This window comes from Alligator sinensis, unplaced genomic scaffold (assembly GCF_000455745.1).
Source record: "Alligator sinensis unplaced genomic scaffold, ASM45574v1 scaffold118_1, whole genome shotgun sequence".
Lineage (NCBI taxonomy): Eukaryota > Metazoa > Chordata > Crocodylia > Alligatoridae > Alligator > Alligator sinensis.
This window is the reverse complement of record NW_005841850.1, coordinates 3,696,583-3,710,649: the sequence shown is the minus strand read 5'-3', so window position 1 is coordinate 3,710,649 and position 14,067 is coordinate 3,696,583. Positions and strand designations below refer to the sequence as shown.

At 39.4% G+C, this 14,067-nt stretch overlaps 1 protein-coding gene across 1 annotated transcript in view; it reads left to right on the top strand.

Annotated features, from left to right (window-relative positions):
- Window positions 1-14,067, top strand: part of NF1 (neurofibromin 1) — a 132,948-nt gene that overhangs the window by 94,150 nt on the left and 24,731 nt on the right. The window contains exons 40-53 of the mRNA XM_025210962.1: window positions 602-795; window positions 2,932-3,072; window positions 3,281-3,560; window positions 4,614-4,828; window positions 5,031-5,092; window positions 5,233-5,347; window positions 6,292-6,393; window positions 8,038-8,178; window positions 8,780-8,906; window positions 9,595-9,726; window positions 10,745-10,880; window positions 11,636-11,793; window positions 12,882-13,004; window positions 13,717-13,844. Of these exons, the coding sequence (XP_025066747.1) occupies window positions 602-795; window positions 2,932-3,072; window positions 3,281-3,560; window positions 4,614-4,828; window positions 5,031-5,092; window positions 5,233-5,347; window positions 6,292-6,393; window positions 8,038-8,178; window positions 8,780-8,906; window positions 9,595-9,726; window positions 10,745-10,880; window positions 11,636-11,793; window positions 12,882-13,004; window positions 13,717-13,844 (2,054 nt within the window). The remainder of the gene's footprint in view (window positions 1-601; window positions 796-2,931; window positions 3,073-3,280; window positions 3,561-4,613; window positions 4,829-5,030; window positions 5,093-5,232; window positions 5,348-6,291; window positions 6,394-8,037; window positions 8,179-8,779; window positions 8,907-9,594; window positions 9,727-10,744; window positions 10,881-11,635; window positions 11,794-12,881; window positions 13,005-13,716; window positions 13,845-14,067) is intronic.

The window sequence follows — 14,067 nt, the reverse complement described above, 5'->3', positions numbered from 1 at the left end:
AGCCCTGGGGCTGGTGTGTGCTGCAAACACTGTGCGGAGCTTCACATGCCCCATGGCACATGCAGCACAGCGGACCGGCTCGGGGCATGTGCTGCATGCAGTGGCTTTCTGGCCTTGCCTAATCCAGACCAGCCCCACAGCCAGGGCACAGAGCTAGTCTGGCAGGGCACTCCCATGGCACTGGGTTGAGCCCATGCACTGCATATAGTGCACAGGCAGCAGCCCATGGACCAGATCATACAGCTCCATGGGCCAAGTGCCTGGTTTAGAGGTATAAAGTTTTGTTGGAAACACTGTCATGTTTATGACATTGTGTACAGTGAGCATTTTGGTTGGGCCTGTGGCGTAGTGTTATGAATTCCTCCAAAATATTTGCAGAACAAACCTCACAAAGTCTGAGGTCCATGTTAATGGTAAACACTTCATTCTGGAAGAACGATGCTCAGAAGACACGGAGGTTCATCTTCTGACCATATTAATATTAATATTTTAAAGGCGTTATCTAAAACTTGAATTCTACTCCTGGTTTGAGGCGTCTTCTGCCTGTATGAGGAAGAGTTCAAAACTGGCTTTTTGATTATAAAATGAATTTCTATTTTAGGTATTGAACTGAAGCACCTTTGCCTGGAGTACATGACACCGTGGTTATCAAATCTAGTCCGGTTCTGTAAACACAATGATGATGCCAAACGTCAGCGAGTCACTGCGATTCTGGATAAGCTTATAACAATGACAATAAATGAAAAACAGATGTATCCTTCCATTCAAGCGAAAATATGGGGAAGCCTTGGACAGGTGCTGACACTGCAGAAATTCAGTATTGGTGTATTTAACATGAAATTGGCAGTGTTTAATCAGTTGAATAATAGTTTAGTTTTCATATACTTGTAGCCTTTACAGAGACCTAAAGATTAGGAAGTATCTTGGATTTTATTTATTATAGTTCTTCAAAACTTCACCTAGGGAATGCAGGGTATTTCAAGGGTGTTACCACAGCAGTAGAACTTGGAGAATTATGGTATTTACTTAAGTCTAAGGCACCCCTGAATTTAAGACAACCCCACTCCCCTTTATTAGATTCTATATACGGAACATTTATAATTTTTTTGATAATTTTCCAAGTATAAAATCTAATTATTGGAGGGTTGCATTGAATTCCTCACCCTCCCACTGCTAAAGCAGGGAAAATAGTGTCTGGGGATCGTCAAGTGGCCTCCTTGCCTCCTCCCACTTCTTTTTCCTGCAGCCTTCCTGCCTCACCACCACCACTGACACCCCCGCATCCCCACCGCCCCAAAGCCTCTGCCCCTTCCCCCATCCTTACTGTCAGATACTCTCAGGATCTGGTCCCTCCTGGGGCACAGCATGTGGAAGCTTACCCCTTGCAGCAGTGTCAGCACTGCGGTTTGGCCATGCAGAGGACAGAGTTTCCACATGCTCTGTGCCCTGGAGGGAACCCAGTCGAAGCTGAAACCAAGCTACACCTGACAGTAAGGAGAGAAAGGGAAGAAGCTGCAGAGGGCAAGCAGAGTTGGCGGGGGGAGGCATGTGTCTGCTGTGAATCTGGCTCCGGTCCTGACCTGGGCTCAGAGCCAGAGTCAAAGCCACAGCATCCACCTGCCCCCCTCCCCTGCATGTTGTATGCAAATTGAAGACAAGGGGCTTTTTTTCTCCCTGATGATTTGGGGGAAAGAATCTCATCTTAAATTCAAGTAAATACAGTAAAAATCTTAAGTAGGCCTTAAAAAATCCAATACCACTAATCATTTTTAAACCAGCAGAATTCAGCACTTCCCTTACCATATTCATAGAAGTATCCAAGGCCATCTCCTGGTCCAAATGGCCCTTAGCCCAAGTACCTCTTCTGCCCCAGGACTGAACAAGGTGGAGCAGAAAAACGTCTCACAGATGTGACATTCAGATAGATCATTTGAGCTAATCAAGGCCTGCTTTACCCCCCATGAGTATACACACCTGCTTTTCTGCTTGGCTAGCAGTGGCCTTCCTGTTGACAATGTGAACCCCTTCTCATTGCTTCTTCACTTCTCCGTTTTCATGCTTTTTTAATTTTCTCACAGAAAAATAAATGATGCAAGCCAGCCTCACAAAATTCCTTTAAAATGTACGGCATGGAATTGTTGAGCTCCCTCTCCTGTTTGACTCACTTGAACCTCTAAACATCAGTACAGCTTGCAATCCTAAATCATGTCAATTCAAGTGCCATTCTTATTATGCCATTTCCAATATGAAACTTGATTCAGACAAGTATGAAGAATGTGGAATTAAAAGAGCGAAATCCTGGGTCTTGGGAGTTTTACCATTCAGGAGAACCAGGATTTCACCCAAGAAATGGAGTGGATTTTGGATCAGCAATCAGATATTGCCTAGGCATGCATTCAGTGTTAGTAATTGGTCTGGACAGTTAAAGAGAAACATTTTGGCATTACTTAACTTATAACCACATTTAATATGGTTTTCTCAAAACTTGATTTCAGGCAAGATGCGAATTATGTGGTTTTATGGACAGCTAAGGTGCATAGCTACACTTTAAGCCATACTTTGCAGAAATGTGATTTTACTTTTTTTCGACAAATTGATATACATCAAATGCAATTTATATTAGAATCAGTACTTTACTGAACAACATGGATTAAATGGGAATGAAGATACAGCAAATGATTTAAACTAATTCCTCTTGGCCGCTCTCTTGCTGATAAGTGCACATACTTAAAACTCATGGCTGTAATGGAATTGCTCTTTATTCAGACTTGCAACTATTATTTTAAAGTAGGCATAATTTTTCTTAAGAAATCACTGAAACTGATGTTCTAATTCGTAGCATATACATATTTTCAAGTATCACTTGTTTAGTAGGTGACTTAATACAGACAAATTAAGTTTACTTCTGAATGACACTAATTTCTCCAACAGATAACTGATCTACTTGATGTAGTGCTAGACAGTTTCATCAAAACCAGTGCAACAGGGGGCTTAGGATCCATAAAAGCTGAGGTTATGGCAGATACAGCTGTAGCTCTGGCTTCTGGAAATGTGAAGCTGGTTTCAAGCAAAGTGAGTGCTTCCCTTCTTTACTGTTCCCTTAAATCTAGTTAATCTAATAACTGGTCTTTATACCAGGTCTAAGCAACAGCACGACAATATATTTTTTTATGTGTTTCTATCATCCAAATCATACTAAATTTAAATGTAATAGGATTTAACTGAAATTTTGAGACCTGTTTTTTGCTTCAACTAAAAGAAAATGGTTGCTCCCTTTCAGGTAATTGGAAGGATGTGCAAAATAATCGACAAGACCTGTCTATCTCCAACTCCTACATTAGAACAACACCTGATGTGGGATGATATTGCCATTCTAGCACGTTACATGCTGATGCTCTCCTTTAACAACTCTCTTGATGTGGCAGCGCATCTCCCCTACCTCTTCCATGTAGTTACTTTGTTGGTGGCCACTGGTCCTCTTTTCCTTAGAGCTTCCACCCATGGCCTGGTCATCAACATCATTCATTCTCTGTGCACTTGTTCGCAGCTTCACTTTAGTGGTAAGTTCTTACGAGATGTTATTTTAAGTCGATTGCTACTTGTTTTATCAAATGTTTCCCTGAACTGTCGTCTTCCCCTCGTTTCTCCAAAGTCATTATATATGAGGCTGAAGATGGGGTGGAGGTCTAGCATAGTATTGGATCATAGATAAAAGCAGAGCTGCTTTAGGGTTGGTCTACTGTGAGTGCAGGGGAGCATGTGGAAATTACCTGCTATAACCAAAATCACTTATGGAAGACCATTGTGAAACTAAAGCATTAGGTAGGATAACTTGCATACTTTTTTTTTTCTGCATTTCAGAGATCCCAAGTTAAAAATTAGAATCATCTAGGTTAAAACTCATTAGGAAAGTATGACTTTGTCTTTTCTTATCAAACTCGCACACAGATTTAACATGCATGTTAAACGGACCCTACTCCTTACTTAATCATACATTCTTACTTGCACTTATGGAGTGCTGTTTAAAGAATCTGAAAGCTCTTTACCTACAGTAAGGAAATAATCTTTGCATGAAGCCAGAGAGCTCGTTGATGTCCCTAGTCTACTGGTGGGAGAATTGAGGCGTAGTGAATTTAAAGACTAGGTATGCAGAAAAAATCAGTCTTGCAGCTTCCACTAATTAAATGACTTGGCTTATTGGCCTAAAACAGAATTTGTAAACCTAATTGGCCTAAACCTGAGTTGCCAGGTACCATTTGCAAATTTATAAGCCAGCTATTCTTCGCACTTTTTTTATTTCTTAGAGCACATTTGAGAGAGACTTCACGTAATCATCTCCCCAACTAAAGTGCCCGCTGCTCATCTTTCAACATAATTCAGTCTCTGTGACCACCATTTGAGATGCAGCAGATTAATTTTTCTAGTGGCATAAATGCAGGCCAGTAGCACGGGGAAAAAAATTAAAATGTGCACAAAAGCATGTGGTGTTATGGAGCTGGGAAGATGGTTCACTTCTAATTCCTCACAAATAAGCCTTGGTTTTGAAGGTCTTTATAAATACATGGGATGAGATTTTCTGTATTAAATCTAATATATACAAACTTATTCAACAGAGGAGACCAAGCAAGTTTTGAGATTGAGCCTGACCGAGTTCTCGCTGCCCAAATTTTATTTGCTGTTTGGAATCAGCAAAGTGAAATCAGCAGCTGTCATAGCATTCCGATCCAGTTATCGAGATAGGTCGTTCTCTCCTGGGTCCTACGAGAGGGAGACATTTGCATTGACTTCCCTGGAAACAGTTACTGAAGCTTTGCTGGAGATCATGGAGGTATGAATTAAAAAGCAATAAGATAAGACATTGTGCATAAAATAAGTCATCAGGCAAGTAAGTGTTGTAGGATGACTAGGTTTTGGAATAAGTACTCATTTAAGAAACCCTTTTTTTAGAGAAACTACAGGTACATGCTTTAAATTGAAAGGTGCTTTTGCTTAATGTTACGCATATTCAAATAGTATTTCTTTTGTTTTAGGCTTGTATGAGAGATATTCCAACGTGCAAGTGGCTGGACCAGTGGACGGAGCTAGCACAGAAGTATGTTAGAGACTGCAAAATAACATAAAACATGTAGTAATTTAGCAATTCTTGCTTTTTTTTTTCCTTTTCTACACAAGCTATTTGTTTATTCTGCAAAGAAACTTGTTTAATGTAGCACCCTTCTGTTTTTTGCACAGGTTTGCATTCCAGTATAATCCATCCCTCCAGCCAAGAGCGCTGGTTGTCTTTGGCTGTATCAGTAAACGAGTGTCCCATGGGCAGATAAAACAAATAATCCGAATTCTCAGCAAGGTACAGGATTTTTTGTTGTCATCATTTACGTATCTCATAAAGTACCTAATCATTTTGTCTTGCTATTAAATTCTTGATTTGTCAGAAATTAAAGTATAGTAAGGTTTTTTTAGGAGAAAGTCTTGTGCAGAACAAGAAATAGGTGCGTAATAGAAAGTTCTTTTTTTTTTTTTTTTTTTTTTTTTTTTTGCAGCCACAGCTTTTATTTGGCCTGGATAAACATAATAGCACTGAATTTTATTTCCTCTGAATAATTTTATCCAATAGTGCTACTTGTATGAAAAAAAATTGCATGCTTGGATAATTGGTCTCTGTCTGAATTCAGGGCATTGAAATGAGTTTGAATTTAGGAGGTCAGTATTTGAATGAATGAGGATGTCTTTGTTCAAATACTTAGCTGCATCTGCATCATTAGTGACTTCCTTTTCAAGTGAAGGAAGATATCATTTAACAGATGTTAAAAGCAGATAAAGAGAATTTGAATGAAAAGCGAACTGGAGAAAAGTTTCTCAAAACTATCCAGCTAATTTGAGTAAAGTCATTAGCAATATCAGAGGAGAAAGTAGACCGTTCAGTTGTGGGTGAGTGTAACAGCAAAGATTAGTTGCCCTGGAGTATTTTATTGTTCTCCTGAAGCTCTGAACACTTGAAATTTACTTGAACAGTATATGAAATAGTAGACGTGCTCAATCCCACAGATGAAATAGCTTCGCTGCTCTTTAAATCAGCAAAACTGCATCCTGACTTTTTTATATGCACCATAAAATTGTTTTCAGCGAGACGTAGATCACATCTGGGTTCATTTTCATCTCTAAAACTACTTTAGAATTGTTAGAAGCATCTCGCAACTAGAAGCTGCATTGAAAAATTGTTTGGCGCTTTGGTCTGTACTTTTTTTTTGTATAAAACGAGATCTAATTGTGTGTTCTGTTTTTTTCTAAAAGGGACTTGAGAGCTGTTTAAAAGGCCCTGATAATTATAACAGCCAAGTTCTAATTGAAGCCACAGTTATAGCACTCACCAAGCTGCAGCCACTTCTTAATAAGGTAATTAACATGGGAGGGCTATAGCGTGTTAAATTTTCTCACAGAAAATGAAGAACATGTTCTCTAAATAAAAGCTCTAAGCATGACCTGAAAAATAACTTCATACCTGAGGCTCTCACTTCCTCACTGGCAGTGTTCCTGTTCCTTTACTCTAAAAGTAAGCCAAATTTAAGGGCAGATACAAAACACTGCTGGTTTGTGTTTGTGAGCTTGTGTGAAGCAGAATTACAGCTTGAAGAAGTGGGTACCATGGTCAAGTGGTCTGTAACTGTCTTTTCTAATGAAAGTTTTTTTTAACATTCACATATGTGACTGCTGGCACAGGTCTGCATCAAAGCTTGTAACAAATGTCAGTCTCATTTGACTTGAAATGTTTTGGCCATTTGTTATACCTCTTTCAAGTTCATGATTTCGTCAGCACAAACCTACAGTTATGAATCTCTTTAAAACTTTCCTTTGGAATTGTATTGGCGCACACTGCTTAAAAGGGGATGCATTCGAACATGGGGTGAGCTTCCTGAACCTAGAGATTATTAGAGGTGAATGTGGCTGGATAGAGTTAGTTTTGATTGCAAGTGAGTTTACTAATTAAATTTCCATTCATTATTATTCTCTGGGCCCCCCCCTTACCTTGTTTATTTTATATACAAATGCAAGTAGTCTCTCTGCTAATCCTCTGGTGATTTTCCTCTGATATTTCAGTCCTGCCTTCGTAACTTTGTATAAGCAGCATTGTCTGAGCCATCTGGATGACATTTAAGTAGCACTTATAATTAACAGTGAGTTCCAGCATCCACAGTTCTGCCATAGTACATTAGCCTTAGCTTCCTTTCCTAGTGTTGATATATCATGAATGTCATCCAGATGGACTTAGTAGTAAGAGTTCGTACAAATACAAATGCTAGTAGTACTGTAGCGGTAAGAGTTTGTGCTAAAGCCAGTGAAGGTCACATAGCCTTTAAACATTTGGTTCCATTTCATTTCACTTTAATTATCTACTCTGCCTCACTGAAATATGTGCCTAGTGACCTAATCCTAATCCTATGAGCCCTCTATGCATGCCTCTCCATTCTGAAAGTGGTGTCATGCAGAGAGGATCTGGATAGAGATCCCCAATATATTTGTCATCAATGAGGAAGACCTATTCTTAATAAGAATGGCTGCATTTGGGAGTTGTAGAATTTTTGTTGAATGCCACCTTTTTTTTTACTATGCCTTTCTGATTGGATAGGAAATGACCAGGTTAAATTTGCTGCACCACTGTGTGGTCTTTTTACAGCGTCTATATTTGATAACAAAGACACATTATTGCTGCCCAGGTGCTATATCCATTTGAAATGTTTGTGATTCAAAGGGAGGGAATGAATGGGAAAGCACTGGTCATGAGACGTGCTTGCAGCTGATTCTGTAGAGGTGTGCCTTGGATATGCAGATGCAGAGAGAATGCTCATAGGGACACAGTTTATTTTGTCCTCAGACTGGATGTGATTAAAGGGAGACACCACCATCAGACATCAAAGATAGTTTAACAATGCAGGTCATATCCAAGATTACTGATATACACCTTTGTCATTTTTGTCACATTCTACATTTACAGAAACAGATTTGAAATGAAAATTGTGGCAATTTTTTTCCCCCCTCTAGGACTCTCCTATGCACAAGGCTCTCTTCTGGGTGGCAATGGCAGTGCTGCAGCTAGATGAAGTTAACCTGTATTCTGCAGGTACAGCACTACTTGAACAGAATCTCCATACCTTAGATAGTCTTCGGGTATTCAATGACAAAGTAAGTGAGCTGTCCCTTATTAAACTCTGACTGACCTTTAATGTTTTGTGCATCTGTAGCTTGGACAGCAGCTGGATCAGATATTGGCTTCCTCACTGAGTGGTGGCATAGCAAAGAGTACTGAAGGGATGCCAAGTACTCTGACTTGCAGGAAATCAATTCCCAACATCTATGCAAACCTTCCTGTAATAAGAATCCTCCCATTAATGTTGATTTACATTTACCCTCAGGTGTCACTTTGGGGTAAAAAGATATTCATTTAAGATAAAACACATTTTGCTTTCTTTTCCCCTTGTTGCTTAAATAATTAAACTACTCTTTGACTTGGAGATAGCACACAGCTGCAGCAAATCCTTTCTGACCTCCAGAAGAAGAAAAAAACTCCCAATTTAAAGGTGAAACATAGTATTGCTGGGAATCTCTCTAGACTGGCACAGAAATGTTAGTCTTACAGTAAAGGTATCATTTGTGTTTACATATAAGCTTTTTTTTTTTTTTCCTATTATGGTTTCTATATTTTTGCCAAGAGTTTAGTAGTACGAGTAATAAGCATGAGTAATTTGCAATTGAGTGCTTTTGTGCACTACTTCTTTCTTAACAGAGTCCGGAAGAAGTGTTCATGGAAATCAGGAGACCATTGGAATGGCACTGCAAACAGATGGATCATTTTGTAGGACTCAATTTCAACTCTAACTTTAACTTTGCACTAGTGGGGCACCTTCTAAAAGGTAGGAATAGAAAACTTGTGCATTGCATGACACCATCTAAGTTCACTTGAAAATAAATCTAAGAATAAAGGCGACATTCTTGGCTCCATTAATTTTTTTTTTGCAAATGGCTCTCATTTCTGTCAATAAAAATGGACTTCTTCACCTTGCCTGGTGTGAAATGTTCTAGAAAGAAAGGAGTTCAAGCTTATGAACAAAAATTATAGTGTTACTTGGAAGCATTTTTTTCCCAAATGCTTGAATCACAAAACTGATGCAAAATTGAATGTGCGTTGACTAAAGGAAGCTTTGCAGAAGTGTGAAAGCCAGTTACCAAAGTGCTTTAGAGTGCATAATACAAAGTTGATCTATAATAATACAGTCTAGAACCATGACCGGATATGTGGTTTTGTTTGTTTGTTCTCTTTTGTGCTACTTCCTGTTAAAAACATCTTTTTCATTTTTATTTAGACTCTATTTCAGGCTACCTTTTCATTCTGGAAGTAGTTACCATGTTAGAGGAATTTAAATAAATATTTAGTTTAAAAATCAAAGCACACTTTAATTTTTTTTTATTGAATGCATGATTTCTGCTAGGCTAGTGATTTTGTTTCCTATGTATATGACATATTTATAAAAGCTTTGTAAATAATTGGCATTACCCATTAAATGGTTAATATCTGATTTCTTCTTAAAATGGTTTTGTTAGGATACAGGCATCCTTCTCCTATGATTGTAGCAAGGACAGTAAGGATTTTACACACACTACTCTCTCTGGTTAACAAACACAGGAACTGTGACAAGTTCGAAGTGAATACCCAGAGCGTGGCTTATCTAGCAGGTAAAGAAGGAAAAAACACTTTTATACTCGAGCCAAATCAAAAGAAAAGCGGTGGTGGTAGAAACTATTGTTATGTTACGTTCATAAGACAATAGCTATTTAAAAAACTGTTTTCAGAGATTGTAACAGCTGGCAGGCTGCTCAGGAAGTAAGTTTGATAGAGTGCATAGGATCATCATAGAAAAGTAAGGCCTAGGAGGTCACCTAGCCTAGCTTACTGCTCAAGGCAGTCTTATCCCTGTCTAAAGCATCCCAGTCCAAATGTTTATCTCATGCTCTTAAAGACTTCCAAGGATACTGACTCCACACCATCTCTGGTTAGCCTGTTCCAGTGCTTAATACCCCACCTAAATTTCCCTTGATGCAGTTTAAAACCACTGTTCCTTATCCGGCACCTTTTGGCCAAAGAGAATAGAATAAAACTGTTATCAGATCACTCCTTGGTCTTCTCTTCTCCAGACCAAATAATCCCAGTTCTTTCAGCCTTTCCTCGTGTTTCCCACACCTTTAATCATTTTTGCTGCTGTCTGCTGGACTCTTTCAAATCTGTCCACATCTTTCTTGAATTATAGTTTCCAAAACTGGACATGGTACTACATGTGAGGCCTTACCAGTCCTGGACAGGGCAGGAGAATCACTTCCCTTAGGATCATAGGAAAGTAGGGCTGGAAGAGACCTCATGAGATCATCTAGGCCAGTCCCCTGCTCAAAGCAGAATTGTCCTGACTATACCATCCTAGCCAAGTGTCTGTCCAACCTGCACTTGAAAATTTCCAAGAATCTGCAAAGACTGGGTATTAAAGAGCCGCATTGCAATTTTGGACATTCAAAGTAAAAGTACCTTGGTACTTCTCTCAAAGCTCATTAGGAGGGAAAATATTTAGATAAAACATAATTTGCAGTTCTTGGGCTGCTGTGAAAATATAATATATACTCTTAAATATACTTTCCTAGTGCCCTAGCTCTTTAAAATGTTGCTGTCTTTGAAAACTGGCATGCCCTTTCTTCTCGTTCTTAGCTCTGCTGACAGTATCTGAGGAAGTTCGAAGTCGCTGCAGTTTAAAACACAGGAAATCTCTCTTGCTGACAGATGTTTCAATGGAAAATGTTCCTATGGATACATATCCCATACATCACAGTGACACCAGCTGTAGGTCAGTTTGTCTCATTTCATTTAAGTTACAGCAAGTACCAAAATTCCAGTCTGTTTCATTAAGGGGTCGTTAAAGGAAATGAGTAAGATGTTTAACATTAGAACCAGCGTTCCCACCGGGAGCTTAATTTTCAACTGTGCATTTTAATGGTTTTACACCCGGGCACTTCTTGAGCTTTATGATCCAGATCTACAGAGGTGCGTAGATGCCCAACTCCCATAAATTTCAAGTGAATAAGGTTCCTCCTTTGTGAATCAGTGTGTTTTGTGAGAGTCAGATGGGGCCGGGGCTTTGTCCTGGCCCCTCTCTCCAGGCCTAAACTTCACCCTAATCCTTATTTTTAGGTGTTTTTTGAAACATAATTCTTTAATGATAACCTGCCACTGTCCATCATTGGAATGTTCCATATGTAGCAGCATCACTATTGCCTGTGACAGGGTGAGATGAAGAGTCTGCCTGTGGGTTGGACAACCAACATCATTTTAATTGTAAAATGAGGTCTAAATCCTGATTGACCAGTGAAAGAGAAAAGTCTGCTAAGTAATTTTCTCATAGGCTAGCTTTTACATTTTCTTTTCTTTTTCTTTATGTATTATCTTATTGCCTTAGAACGCTATACTTTCAGAACTTTGCAACCAGAGTGGTTGCAATATCTTAATATACAAGCATTTCAGTTTTGAATGGTTTAAATGGTTTATATTCAAATCTGTACAGTTCTGGGTTTTTTTTAAATTACACTTTTTCCACCCTTTCAGGACACTAAAAGAAAATCAACCGTGGTCTTCTCCAAAGGGATCAGACAGACATCTTGCTGCCAGTTACCCCACAGCAGGACAGATTAGCCCTCGAACACGAAAATCCATGAGCTTGGATATGGGACAGCCTTCACAAGCTAACACTAAAAAACTGCTGGGTTAGTAAACTAAATTCCTTTGCTTATCTGCAAACTGAGGTAAACTCTTCCTGGGAGATTCAGTAATATGTATTCTGGCATTGTTAAAACAGTCGTATCTTTCCCTGTAGGCACATGCCCAACACTTGCAAGATGCACAATTAAAGATCTTCTTTGTCTAGTCCACTAGAAGTAAGACCTCCCTTTTGCCAACTTCCACTCCTCTCCTCTGAGTAGGCAGCCAGGAGAAACAGAGTCAATCCCAAACTTTTTTTTAAAGCATTTTGGAGATGTGTGCTTTATTTTATATTAAAATGGTTGAAATATTGAAGCTAGAAACAAACTTTAGTAAGTGCCATCAACCTAAAATCTCAAACTTTACAGCTCCTTAACTTCTTTGGTTTATAGATGGTCTTAACTGCACAAAAACCAAAAAAAAGTTTTCTCTGATGGCATACTGCATCAGACCTATCATGTTACAGTACACGCATCCAGGTGTCAAATTATTTACCAGATGGCAGCACATTGCTGTCTGTTGAGGAGGAAATAGACTCAGGGAAAGGAGCAGCACACAACCAACACCTGAGACGACTGTCATTCTAAGTAACTCGGTTACTAGTGTAACCTTGTAGTTAGCCAAGAATTCAAAAGATTTGATGATGATGCCAAGTTGTTAGTGTTACTGCATCCAGAGCTCATGTTTCTGCCAGTGATGATTGACTTCTCCTAGATCATTAGCTTGATTAAGTAAGTTCCCATACTTTCAGGAAGAGGCCTTACTTTTTTTTAGGACAGAAGGTAGGGTAACAACCTGTTTCATGGATGTTATGCCATGTCGTAAGTTGTCGCCTATGAAAGCTCATGCTCCTCTGAATCAGTGAGGTGCTTCCTTGCCCTACCTCCTGCCTGACTTCAGACTAACACAGCTACTCATCTCTCAGTTCCTAATGAAAGGTTTCTGCACCTCAGAGGATGCTAAAACCCACCCCAGTTTCTGCTCAAGTATTTTAGGTAGGCTTAGTAACTCCTAGATCAGAAAAAAAAGAGTGCCCTATTGTCCCAGTGCATATGACTGGTTTTGATTTCATATCCTGGTAACTTGTTTTTAGGTACAAGGAAAAGTTTTGACCACCTGATATCAGACACAAAGGCTCCTAAAAGGCAAGAAATGGAATCTGGAACCACTACACCCCCCAAGATGAGGAGAGTAGCTGAAAACGACTATGAAATTGGTGAGAAGCAAGACTAACATTTTTAGAATGCAATTATTTATAGATGCACACAATGTTCATTGCTGTGAGCCAAGGGTTATTGTAAAATGCAGTGCTCATTTACGTAGGCTCAACAAAGAGCAAATATCTGTCTAACAAAACAAAGCCACTTTGAAAGCTTCCAACTTTCTGAAGCCCTGGCAGTTGATGTTCAGCTTGGAAACTCCGAGTAAGAGGCAGCCCTAAATCATAAAATATAACCAAATGAAATCAGATGAATCGGATCGTGCCTTTTATATTTTTATAACCTCTAAATGTAGGGTTTTACACACGCAGCTGATAAGTGATAATTTCTCTCAATGGCCTACTGCATACAGCCCCAGGGACACCAGACCTGGGTTCTGTTCCCATCCCTGCCTTTGTTTTGACCTTGTACACGTTGCTTAAGTTCCTTGTACTTCTTTTCCCTTTTTGTGAAACAGATATTTACCTATAGATGAAAAGTGCTGTTTGACAGCTTGGTATTGTTAGAAGGTATTACAGTATGCCTGCCTCAGTAGGAGTTACATAACTGTGGGTAATCCAAAGCTGCGTCAAAAGAAGTTACGTGGCTGAATTTGAACAAATAGTATATGGTTCTTCCTTATCTTTTTTTGTTTTGCGTTTCCCCCCTGCTCCACCTCCACCTCGGTCTACTGTGCTCTGATTTATACCAATTTTCTTTTTCCGGCAGAAACCCAGAGAATATCACCACAGCAACACCCACATCTTCGGAAAGTTTCTGTATCGGAGTCAAATGTCCTCCTAGATGAAGAGGTTCTTACTGATCCAAAAATTCAAGCCTTGCTGCTTACAGTCCTTGTAAGTAGCACGGTTTCTATCTGTTAAACATATTTTTATGCTTTATGCATATGCTTCACTACAGTTTACTTACATGCTGATTGGTCAAAATCTGTCCCTTATGTGTAAGAGGCACACTACTTTGCTGTAATGCCAGGATTAGGGTTTGAAACCTGTAGATGAAGGGCTGGATCCAGCCTGTAGAGCCATTCTATCTTGGCCTCTGGAGCCAGGGGGCATTGCC